This window comes from Sceloporus undulatus, chromosome 4 (assembly GCF_019175285.1).
Source record: "Sceloporus undulatus isolate JIND9_A2432 ecotype Alabama chromosome 4, SceUnd_v1.1, whole genome shotgun sequence".
NCBI classification, from domain to species: domain Eukaryota; kingdom Metazoa; phylum Chordata; class Lepidosauria; order Squamata; family Phrynosomatidae; genus Sceloporus; species Sceloporus undulatus.
In genome coordinates, this window is record NC_056525.1 from 61138340 (window position 1) to 61150842 (window position 12503).

Genomic DNA, 12503 nt, shown 5'->3' on the forward strand with positions numbered 1-12503 from the left:
TTTTTAAAAAAAAAAGATTTGCAGATTCATTGAGAAATGGGACAAAATTACTTATGAGTGAGTACATGCTACACTACAGGACATAATCAAACTGATCTCTACTCTTACTTGACTCCCATGCCTAGTTAATTAAATAACCTTACAGCATAGAACTAACTTTTGATATAATGCCCAGGTTTTGACTACTCTAGCTTAGATGCAAGTCTATTTCCTTGGAGATGATATTCGTTTACTCTTTTGACATAGCTGTTGGAATCCTGTTGGTGATATATAGCAGGAGCAACCTCCTGTTACATCTATGTATAAGCTTTATAGGTCATTATGCCAGGAGGTATCCCATGACTCTTTGCATAATGATTCCCTCCCTCTCACCTGCAACTGACCCTGTCTATACCAAGAAATCTTCCCATGGGTTATTAATGGCTGGGGGAGTCCTTGGATATTCAGGCAGTGCCCAGCTATGGTTCTGTAGCTGAGAGAAGCTCTAGGATCCTCCTTTTGGATCTCAGTGTACACACATTTTTTGTTTTATTTTGCTTTGTTTTATTAGATATCTGGGAGGATGGAGTTTTAAGTCTTCTCCCAGTTTCTAACCAAAGACAGACACTTCTCTCCCTGGGCATTAATTAATAGGCAGTAGGAGCACTCTCTGGTATGGAAAAGGTTGGTTGTGCTAGGGCAGAAGGGAAAAGGGAGCAGATGTAGGATCTGAACCAACATCTCCTATTAAAGGTGATCAAGTTAGTAAGGTTGGGAAAGACCTCTGGTTGACATCTGGAGAGGGCCACTGCCAATTAGTCAACAATACTAGATATGATGGAGAAGTACCATGATTCAGTATATTGCATCCTCATATATTCATATGTTTCATAGGCAACTGTGAGAAAATTGTGACCTGTCGCCTATGACCACATGAAAGCAGAAATGGAAAGTGACTCATCCATGGTCTCAAAACGAATCTCTCTCTCTGTGTGTATATGCCTTCAAGTTGCCTGTCGATTTATGGTGGCTCCATGAATTTCAGAGGGTTCTCTTAATCAAATATTACTCAGAGGTAGTTTTGCCAGTTCCTTCCTCTGAAATATAGCCTGCAGCGCCTGGTGTTCATTGGCAATCTCCCATATAAATATTAACCAGGACTGACCCTATAGCTTCCAAGATCAGAAATGATTTGGTGCATTTAGGTTACTTAGGGTCAGCTAATGAAACTCTATAGCAAAGCAGTAATACAGAAGCTATATTTATCTACAAATGGGTCAGTAGATAAAATCAGAGTGAGACTCTTCATCACACCCTCAGTACTAAGATGAAGTTAACCATAAAGCCTCAGTTTGTCCCCACTTTAACAACGAATGGGACAAATGGGATAAATTTTCTGGATCACCAGAGGATGATTATTCAAGTGCTCACCTGGCCCCAAAGCAGCTCTCCAACACCAATGAAAATACACCAGAACCACTGACTCAAGGTAAGTCCAGAACAGCTGAATGGCTTTCCACCAAATTCAACAATGATGATCTAGAATATGAGGAAGAAAGGCATCAGTAAAACTGTAGAGAAAGAAACATTACTAGGGTGGCTAGATAAAAAAGAGAATGGTATTACTGCAGCTTCAATAGTGGTGCAGCAGAGCAAAATTCAGAAGTGTGTATGACTTGTCATGCAGTCATTACTTCTGAAATAGTATTCTCTTCATGAAGCTCAAATAAGTTATTAGATCAGTCTTCCCTAAACTGATGCCCTCCAAATGTGACTGAATCCAATTCCCATCATCCCAAGCCATGATCAGGCTGGGGCAAGGTAGAATAGGTGAACAAACGACCCAAGGCAATAATAATTTGCAAGTAATCCAAGGCAGTAATTTGCAAGTCATGTTTTTATTAGCTGTATTTGTGCAGAGTCTACTTCAGTAAAGGGTTGGAAGGCACTGGATATAAAATAAGTAATTTAAAAATAAAACTTAAATCAAGGAGCTAAACAGTCTTGAATCATGTATGCAGTGTTGATTGACATGGCAAAAGTGCAAAGGGAAATTTCACAAAGATCTGGTGGCACTTATCAAATAAAGTGTGTACTTTAATATTAAAAGTACATCTTTTAAAAAAAAAAATGAAAGAAGAAAAGAAATGAACTTCTGTCCTCTTCTGACAGTCCATATATCCCCCCCAGGGTCCTAAAGGCAGAAAATTGTTCTCCAGACTCAATGCAGTTGCCTGCTCATTTTCTAATTGGTTATTCTAGACCTCTGAATTCAACATTCTAACAGACTTTTCTTCTCAGGGTCTTTTATTTCTGATTCTTAGAGCATGCCATTCTTGGAAGGAAAACATGCACAGAAGTTCACTTGAAACTGTTTTGCTTTGGAAACTGCATGACAACTGTCTTTTCCTGTCAGATCTACATTTGGTCTAAAGTTCAGAAGCTCCTGAGGTTAATGGTTTTTATTCTATTCTTCCTTTCATCAACAAATGATTTAGTTGTTAGGGAAGGAGAGAGAATACTTCTCATTGAAAAACAAACAAACAAACAAACAAATAAAGAAAACCTTTCACATCTCTAACATTATCAAATCTTTTAGCAATCTGTAAGCCTCTCTGAAAGCCTTTGTGGCTGAAGAGTGGGGTATGAATGCTCTAATGCATAATACTTGTGTGATCATACTTCCAGTATTAAAATGAAGAAAAGAAACATGAGGAGTTTTACAGTCTAACACTAGGGAGTTTATCACACAGGATGCAAAGTGCTCAAATCCTGTGGATGAATGAAGTTTAAATCCTGGGAAAATCCAGCAAGAGTGAGATTGCCTTCAGACATGTAACTCGAGTTGAGCATTAACACAACATTAACCCATAAGAAAGCAGCAAAACTGTGCCACATTTTAACTCCAAGAACATCCTGACGTTAAAAAGCGGGGCGATTTTTCTGCTTTTTGCATGGGTTAATGTCACATTAATGCTTAATTTCAGTGACTTCATCTGAAAACAATCCCACTCCTGTGGGATTTTCCCAGGTTTAAACCCCACTTACATATGGAATTTGGGCACTTCCCTCCTATGTGATAAACTCCTATGTCTTATCATCAAACCTTGGTTTTTTCCTTGGTATAAGTACCACTTCCAATTGTTGTCCAAATAATTGTATGCCAGAAAAAATGACAGTGGCCAGGTTTGCCTTTTATTTGGCATTATCCCACAATCCCACTTCCAACTCCATACCCACTTGGGGGCCACAGAATTTGGCTTCAAACTGCAGGAAGTTTTGATGTCATTGTTAGAAAGGCTGTGTGGAGAAAACAAATCTTTACTGTGTTCCTGGTTTTCTTGTTGAGACAGCTCTACTCTAAGACCCAGGTGAATGCTAAACAATCTACCAGAGAAGTACAGTTGAAACTCTAAGAACCACAAAATGTCTTTGTCTACGGCAAATTCTTCTCCTTGGTTATATTGGTTTTCAGAGAATCTTAAAGAGCATGGAGGCATGACTTCTTTCCCCTAGACAGCAACTAGAATATAGCTACCCAAAAGGACATTGAGAAACTGGAGCGTGTCCAAAGGAGGGCGACTAAAATGGTGAAGGGTCTGGAAACCTATGAGGAACGACTTAGGGAGCTGGGGATGTTTAGCCTGGAGAAGAGAAGGTTAAGAGGTGATATGATAGCCCTGTTTAAATATTTGAAGGGATGTCATATTGAGGAGGGAGCAAGCTTGTTTTCTGCTGCTCCAGAGACTAGGACCCAGAACAATGGATGCAAGCTCCAGGAAAAGAGATTCCACCTCAACATTAGGAGGAACTTCCTGACAGTAAGGGTTGTTCGACAATGGAGTGTGGTGGAGTCTCCTTCTTTGGAGGTCTTTAAACCGAGGCCGGATGGCCATCTGTCAGGGATGCTTTGATTGAGAGTTCCTGCATGGCAGGGGGCTGGACTGTATGGCCCTTGTGGTCTCTTCCAACTCTACGATTCTATGATTCTACCTTGGAAATAAGCTATTTCATCATTTGGTAGGTAGTAAAATTTGTCACAGAAATGATGAAGAGATTTTGGTTGAGAAGATTTGGCCCACTTCTTGCAAGGTATGACACTGAAGCTTGATAGAATCTGAACTGCTGCAGCAGAAGGCAGAGCTGCAGGAAAAGATGAGGTAATAACAGATGGCTTGGTTATCTTAGCTACTGCAGTGAGCTGGTTTTCATCTGGGAAGGACAGATGGAAAGACTCCATAGCATTTGTCAATAAAGTGTCACGAAGAAAGAATCTGCCCTTAGCTATTTTTTCCTCTACTCTGTCACCATCAGAGAGCACACCACTCTTCTTGCCAGAACCTTCTGAAGGATATTGCAGAGTTGAGAGTGACTTTCTGACAATTGCGATACTTATCTACATGTATCTGGGTTTCTTTTTGCAGTAACCTAAAGAGAAACAGATCTGCTTTGTTATTCATAGGAGATATATGGGCCTGAGGAAAGTTAGTTCTGTTGGATGATGAATAATGTCTCTTTCTTGGATCACTGCACACAGATTTACAAGAGACTGGGAGAAGACCAGCAAGGATACTGGCAGATTCTGGATCTATTAGCTCTTCTGGTTATGTGGAGAGGGCACTGAAATTTATAGTAATTCATGATAAACTGTTATGGGTAGACCTGAAAGAGGAGTTATCTTTGGAGGCTCTGCTTTGCAGCCTGAAGAGCAGCAAAGAATGTTAGGTGGTGGTCAAAGGCAGGACTCTATCTACCTCACAAATCAGGATGAATGCTTTCTCCACTGACCCACATCTATTTGATCCAGAAGCTATCGATGAGAAAGAAGTACATAGGGAGCATAAGGAGCTGACACAAATCATCAGTCTATGTAGCCCAAACTTATCATCTTTGGCAACAATAACTCTATTGTGATTCCAGCAGTATTCTTTCCTAGCTCTACCTGGAAATCCATGGTGTTCCCAGGAAATCTCTTTTCCAAGTACCTAACAGATATCACCCAGCTTAACATCTCTAGTTAGATGAGATCACATGAATTCAGGGGGCTATGGTGGTAGAAAACAGCAAGGCGAAGTTCTTAGTCCTCTGTACCACATAGAGCACATAGTTGGGGTGTTTTTCTCTTGATGATTTGGGTCTTGTAGCAGCTTTGGCTGCAAAGTCCACGTGTCAAGCACTATTCATCCTGCTGACTGGATGTAGACTATGAATACATGAAAATCCTGCTGGTACGTGCTCCAGAGGGGGGGGGGGGAGCAAGGAAAATGATTAGTTTTCCTTCCAGGTTAATCAGCTTGCCACAGCTGTGTGATCAAAGAAGGTTTTCCTCTGTGTTCCGTCTACTGACTTTCCTTCTCCTACCAATTTAGGCCAGAGTCTGTCTAGCTGCACAGAGGCAGAAAGTCACGTAGGAGTTCAGGGGACAGCTTCAGTCCTCCAGAAATGAACTGGAAGCTGCCATCCTTCCATGTACTAGCTACTGTCTTCCACTGAAGAGGAAAGGCTACTTACCTGGAACTACAGCTCTCTGAGGTGAGGTTGTGTTCTACAGAGTTTCATTCAGGCACTTTCCAAACTCAACAATTTAGTGGTAAACCACACCCGATCTCACTGTGCATACCTCAGTTTCCTGCAGTGGTTCTCCTCCGTTCTTCAGAACCAGCGCATGATCTTTGGAACTGTGATGGCGCCATCACAGTGAGGTTAGACAGTGGGTTGTATGAATGCACAGATGATCACCTGAAGAGTAATTGTCCTCCTCCATCATGTCTCTGTACATCATAAATATGGGTGAATACATGCTGATCTACTGTAAGGAGGTAAATGCCTCACAGATGATACTAACAATAACACCACTCTGCCGAATGAAGGGCTGCTTGGATTCAGTTTATAATGCTCCACAAATGTCACTATCTGGAATTATGTTGCTGCCTAACAGATTGAGGGGATAACAATGCCTCAAAGTAAGCCTGCTGAGGTAGATATAGCTTTAGCAGAATGAAGGTGAACTGAGTCAGGAAGAGGTAATTTTACCAAGTGGAATATCAAATGAATAGACTGTCCGTTCCATTTAGAAACATGTTGAAGAGTAATTGAAAAACTGAGTTGGTTCTTTGTAAGAAACAAAAAGTAATACTGATCTGTAAAATGATTCTGCCTTTTTTTAAAAAAATAAAAGACCAGGGACCATGCTAGATCCAAAAGATATACAGTAGTGGTTTCTCTGTTAGAGATGAGGAATCTGGGAAGAATAAGACAAAACAATACATTGTTTAGTTTTGTGTGGGTTTTTTGGGCTATATGGCCATGTTCTAGCACAGTTTCTTTCTGACGTTTCGCCAGCATCCATGGCTGGCATCTTCATTCTCTGAAGATGCCAGCCACAGATGCTGGCGAAACATCAGAAAGAAACTCTGCTTGAACATGGCCACATAGCCCAAAAAAACCCACAAAAAACTATGGATGCCGGCCATAAAAGTCAGAAGATTCAGGATAAAAATAACATCTGATTTTGGGACATCTTTGTCCTTGCGAAAAACTCCAGTCATAAAACATAACAATCAGTGGCACATCTTGCTAAATCAACTGCTGAAAGAAACACTATCTTCCAGGGAAATAGCTAAATGGAGATCAAAACTAAGGGTTCTAAGGTAAAGGAGAAAAGGCTTTCAGAGCCACATGTAAAAAGGAGACAAGAGTCTCAGGATGTGTAAACAAGATTTCATTTCTAAACACAGCCCAGTGTATTCAAACCAAAAATATTTGTGTGACCTTGTTTATTAATGTAGAATATAAGTTTTTACTTTATAACTCTGTAACAATGGCAATGACCCCAGATTCCTGGGAGGTCCTGTGTTATTACAAGGCTTCTATGAAGGCTTGAAGTCAATGATAAAGCAGGGAGCTAGTCTGTGTGCGTTCCTCCCCTCAAGAAAAAGGTGGGTGATATCAGCAGGCTGGGGTCTGAGGAGAATGGAGAGTGGCACACATGTTTTGAAATGTGTGTCTGTGGGTGGCCGTTGGGCTTCGCTTCTCCCTCCTCCTTCCATCATCATGACTCACAGTGGCAGCAACCAAGGGAGGGAGCAGACAAGAGGCAGCTTTCTGATGTGCTCTAGTGCCTGAGATCACTGGATTGCCTCAGGCAGCAGCAGCTCAATGACACACCTGAAGTAAAAGTGAATGAGGCATCATGAAGCTTATGGGTGTGAAACGAGGAGGGAGGGTTATTGTTCACAGTGTGACCGAAAGGAAAATGACAAAGGAGTTAAAAGTGGGGTGTGCCACGTGTGCAGGGGCGGAGGTACAAGGAGATAATGAGGCAAATCAGGCACCATGGAAGGGCACAGATTAGAATGTCTCTGGAAGAAAATACTGTAGAAGTAATGAGGCAATGAATGAAGAAAAGTATGTCAGGCTTACTTGAAGAACCAAGTGCACCTTGGAATAGGTAGTTTTGGGATATGGATAAACACTGCACCCTGCAATAAGGCAGTGTCTTCTGCTCCCCTGGGAGGTGCTCAGAGGATGACCATCAAACTCATATTATGAGTTGAAAGATAAACAAAATATTAGTATCATCTCCAAAAAAAACATATTAAGATTATACATATATTAGGGTCAACTGAGAAATAATACAAGAGATAACACTGAGTTATTAGATGATGAGGGGGTAGAGGTTTCTGACATGCCTATCCAGATGTTTCTGGACTCCAGATCCCATGAGCCCCAGCCAGTCTGGCTGATAGGCATCTGGAGTGATGTATATTCCTTTCCCCACACAAGACATAATATTGCTATATCCAAGAATTACACATGCTGAGAGTCTAGGTTCAAGCCCCAGCATTTCCAGTTTGGGCTGGAAACAATTTCTACCTGAAACCCTGAAGAGATGGTATTGGAGATGGTATTGGTGTAGAGTAAATTTGAAGATACTTGATTAACAACTTTAAATAAATATTTGATGCACTTTAGAGTTTGAAATCTTGAATTAAGTCTTGGCGGTCTGCAGCAACAAAAGATATTTGAAGGGGATCTGTAGTAAAGAAAAGTTTAAGAACTGCTCTGTAACATTTTTTACACTGGATTCATTGGCTTTTTCTAATCCCTTTTGGATATGTTTTAGAACTACAGATACGTTCCAAGCTGGGATCATCTGTCAATAATAAGGATAGAGATTATTTAGCATTTTGACGGATGTTCTAGAGAAGATCGAAGAACTGTTGACTAGGTAGTGGTGAACTGACATAGGTTTGAGGCAGACTTAAAGGGACAAAATTAATAAACTTTCTGACTTTAGATAAAAGCAATTTCAGTATTGTCCTGTGAACTAGAAACCACAGCCCTTAAACAAGGCAAAACTTGCAAAGGGACTGTGTTGCTCTGCAAAACTTCCATATTGAACAGTGCAATTCTCCACACTATGAGGTAGAGTAATTCAAAGTTTGGCGCTAAACTGTAGCTCAGCTTCCAAAAATAATTAAAAAAACCCATGCTCATGGCAAGGCTGCTTACGTGGCACTCAAAGAAGAACTGAGATATATGGTGTGAAATTGCTCAGACATATTTCTGTCAAATTGCTCAGGCTCAAAAGATTTCTGAATGGGACTGAATGGGATATACTCTTCTGAGGTAGTCAGTAGTGTCAGCCTTATGACAATCTATGATATTTGGTCAGAATTACAAAACAAAGACTGTGTCATTCAATAATGTTTAATAGTCCTCTCCCCACTTTCATGATCTCTCTTCTCATTCAGGTTTTATCATGTCTTTCATATCTTCATCCCCTTTCCCCTTCATCCATTTTGTTTACCTGAGAAACAAAGGTTCCTAGCACCACTGTGCAGAAGATAGGGTTCCGGTAAATGGCCTCGAATACATTCCTCTCACCATGGATTTTACGAGCATTGATCTCATTGAAAAGCTGCATCATGACAAACGTGTTGAAGACGATGGTGTAGTGTTCAGTGGGTGGGGAGTGGAGTGGAGTATTCCGGCCACTGTCAATATCAAAGAACTTCTCACCTATCAAAAAAAGGAGACATTAAAAACATGACTTCCATCTGTGGATAGTATCATTTATGATATGATTATAAAATGGTCAAGCAGTTAAGTTGGTAAAAAGACCACATGGTGATGCACTGCTATTTTATACAGTGGTGAAGTTGTGTCTCTTTGAAATTTATGCCTGTTATGCACACATATCTATCAGGAAAAAGAAACACAGCAATCCAGAGGTTGTGTCCCTGTACATATTTTGTCCACAGTTGAGTTGGAGGGGAAGAGCTCAGTTTAAATAAACATAATACTGTATGACTACTGATAGAAAAGAAATCATTTGACTAAAAGCAAAAACAGTTCATCACTTGAAACTATTTGTGGTTCAAAAGGTATACTGCAGTAATTAGAAGCCTTCAATTATATTCAGTGAGGTCTGCTGTTGACATTTTTTCCCCTCAAGGTTATTTACCAGGAAGTTTCTTAGCTTTCAATATATGCAAAATAAAACCTATCTTTTTAATATTTTAAATCCAAGGATTCATATGCCAAGTTATATAGCAGCTGTACCTTCTATAAATATTCAGCTAATTAATTTCTAGATTCTACTTTATTGATTCCAAAGACACCAATAGGTATAATTTTAGGTCAAAATTAGGAACCAAAATTGAGTCTCAGAGCTGGGAAAAATATGTGATATACATAGCATGATGACTGTTATGATGATTTCTAAAATAATATTTAATTGCCTCTTTGGAAGCCTCCTTTTGAGGGAAGCACAAATGTTACAAAGACTTCAACGAACAAGTAAATCAAACTACAACTAAAGGTAGGACAGAGAGGACTTGGAACCTAGATTTCCAAGGCATCCACCCCCTGGTATAGACCACACATCACTCTTTATGACTCTCACCTGCAAAAAGTAGTGTAAAGATAATGGTGAGCTGATACACGGCATGCCCCAGGATGTTCTTCATCATGGTGCGGGAAATAAGTGGCTTGTTGCGGCCATATGGCTTGCGCAGGAGCAAGGACTCTGATGGGGGTTCTGTGGCAAGGGCTAATGAGGCAAAGGTATCCATGATCAGGTTGACCCATAACATCTGGACAGCCTTCAGAGGAGAGTCCTGCAAAGACAGAAGAATGCTTCAGAATAGATTGTATCTTGTATCTAATTCAGGGATGGGAAGCGATGCAGGGTCCAGAGGCTATATCACTCCTTGCTAGAACTCAGAGCACTGTGCTCCCACACAATTTGGTCCCCTAACCCCAACAGTTGTCTGCCTCTGCCCTACACGGTACAGGAAGGCAGCGTGAATGAACAAAAGGTTTGGAGGGAAACTTTTACACATTAGATACAATCTGTACTTTCTGAAACTCAGTCTACACCATTTATATCCCTTCCTAGTTTCCCAGCCTCCTTCACATGGAACTGGAATGTGTTAAGTTCAAGCTCAAAAAGGTGCTGTTAAAGTAATACAGGGATGTTTACTGTGTAGCCTGGTACTACTAATGTTAGTATAACTAAATATTTAGACTCAGTGGGTTGCTAAGCCAGAGACCACATGTCTTCCAAGGTTCTTTTGGGCAGCCCAAATGCTCCCGATTTTAACCATTTTCAGAATCCCAATTCGAATTTAATTAATCAAAACAACATCTCTTAAGTCATCCTATGTCACCCTAAGTCAGTGCTTCTCAATTATTTTCTGTCATGCCCCCCCTAGGAAGAAGAAAACATTTCGCGCCCCCCGCTTGTGAGTGAGTCGGATGATCCGATCTAGAAATCCAATATGACAGTATTTGCCGAGGTCAAACAAGCCCCCCTTTACGGAGCCTCGCGCCCCCCCCCGGGAGGCGCACCCCACTATTTGAGAAGTACTGCCCTAAGTCATCCTTAAGTCACCAGCACTGCAATAATATGGTGCAAATGTAGAAAAGAACAGTCACCACTGGCCATGAGCCATAATGAAATATATAAAGCAGACTTTCCATTGTAAGTGTTATCTTTTCATTGTAAGTGTTGTTGAGCACAACAACAATGGGACTGCCATCTCCATCAGTTCTGGTTCTTATCTGGGTGGGAATGGGTGGGGAACACATATGGCCCACTGGGGTGGGGGAAATGTAAATAAATACTATTTCTGATCAAAATGGGTAGGTATTTTGCCATGTTTTGATCCCCCTCCAAGTTTTTCTAAACTGGAGTAAACTGGAAAAAGTATTTTGAGGAAACCTTTAAAATATTTTTAAGGGGTATGCATATTGCAGTAGAGTTGAGCCACTCTGAAGTCCAGTGATATCTCTCTGTGTAGCCCTCAGATGCTTGATAGTTGTCCACCCCAGTGCATCCAGCTGCCCAGAGCTAGAAACAACAGATTTGATGGACCTGTAGCCTGGCTCAGCAAGGAAATTATTTTTAATTCTCTTAATAATTTAGAATTTTATATACCAATCCATACCAAGAGCAGAAATTTTTATAGCACAATTTTGACATTCTCAGGTAAAGACACCCAAATTGTCAAACCAACAATATCTTCATAACAGGGAATCAAATCCAGAGCAGCTGCTTTTAAGACACTCTCATGGCTCTTAGCACTTAATCAAAAAGAAAATCCTGTGTAGTGTTACCTGTGTAATGCAAGCACCTGTGAAAGCCACAATCACAGCTACTACATTGACCGTCAGTTGGAACTGAAGAAATTTGGAGATGCTGTCATACACGTTGCGACCCCACATCACTGCCTTGACAATGCTTGTAAAATTGTCATCTGTTAAGATGATGTCTGAGGCCTCTTTAGCCACATCTGTACCAGCAATGCCCTTAGTAAGCAGAGAGGAAAAAGTGGAAGAAAAAGTCACAAAGGTGGCATTTGATGGCTGTTTTTATTGCTGCTTCAGTTGCTTATCCATAGAGATAAGATCACAACTCAAATAGCAAACAACAGTATTTTTTGAATGTGGAACACAACACTACAGAATGAACTATGTAGATAATCTCTTAATTTTTCTGGTGGGCATAAAAGGCCCAACTGATCTGCAAGTACTAAATATCATGTTGTTGTTGCTGTTGTGTGCATTCAAGTCGTTTCTAGGTTATGATGACCCTAAGGCAAGCCTATCATGGGGGTTTCTTGGCAAAATTTGTTCAGATGGGGTTTGCCTTTGCCTCCCTCTGAGGTTGAGAGTGTGACTTTCCTAAAGTCATCAGTGGGTTTCCATGACCAAGCAGGGATTTGAACCCTGGTCTCCAGAGTCCTAGTCCAATGCTCAAACCACTATGTCATGCTGACACTTGCCCACTTGATGACCACATGATAAACAACATATCCAAACTATGTAAACAGTTTCATTATTTTGATGTTTTTCACCTTCTAAACCCAAAAATGATTATGAAAAAGTTAACCAGTAATTTTCTGCCCATAAGTCTCTTCCTCCTTAGTGAAGAACCATGGTATCAGAGACATATTGCAAAACTCAGTTACAGACACATGGTGGCAGTAAATGACTACAGAATCTTCCACTACCAG

At 40.6% G+C, this 12503-nt stretch overlaps 1 protein-coding gene and 1 long non-coding RNA gene across 4 annotated transcripts in view; one reads left to right on the plus strand and one right to left on the minus strand.

The window, feature by feature from the left end:
• ATP2B4 (ATPase plasma membrane Ca2+ transporting 4) overlaps positions 1-12503 on the minus strand; it is a 190778-nt gene that overhangs the window by 8358 nt on the left and 169917 nt on the right. For all 3 annotated transcript variants that reach the window (XM_042463091.1, XM_042463089.1, XM_042463090.1), the window contains 4 exons: positions 11605-11796; positions 9890-10103; positions 8792-9003; positions 1411-1518 (listed from right to left, as the gene is read on the minus strand). In XM_042463091.1, coding sequence (XP_042319025.1) covers positions 1411-1518; positions 8792-9003; positions 9890-10103; positions 11605-11796 — 726 coding nt within the window. The remainder of the gene's footprint in view (positions 1-1410; positions 1519-8791; positions 9004-9889; positions 10104-11604; positions 11797-12503) is intronic.
• Positions 1308-8873, plus strand: LOC121928423. The gene is made up of 3 exons (XR_006103504.1): positions 1308-1468; positions 5349-5511; positions 8736-8873. It is a non-coding gene; the product is annotated as an uncharacterized LOC121928423 (long non-coding RNA).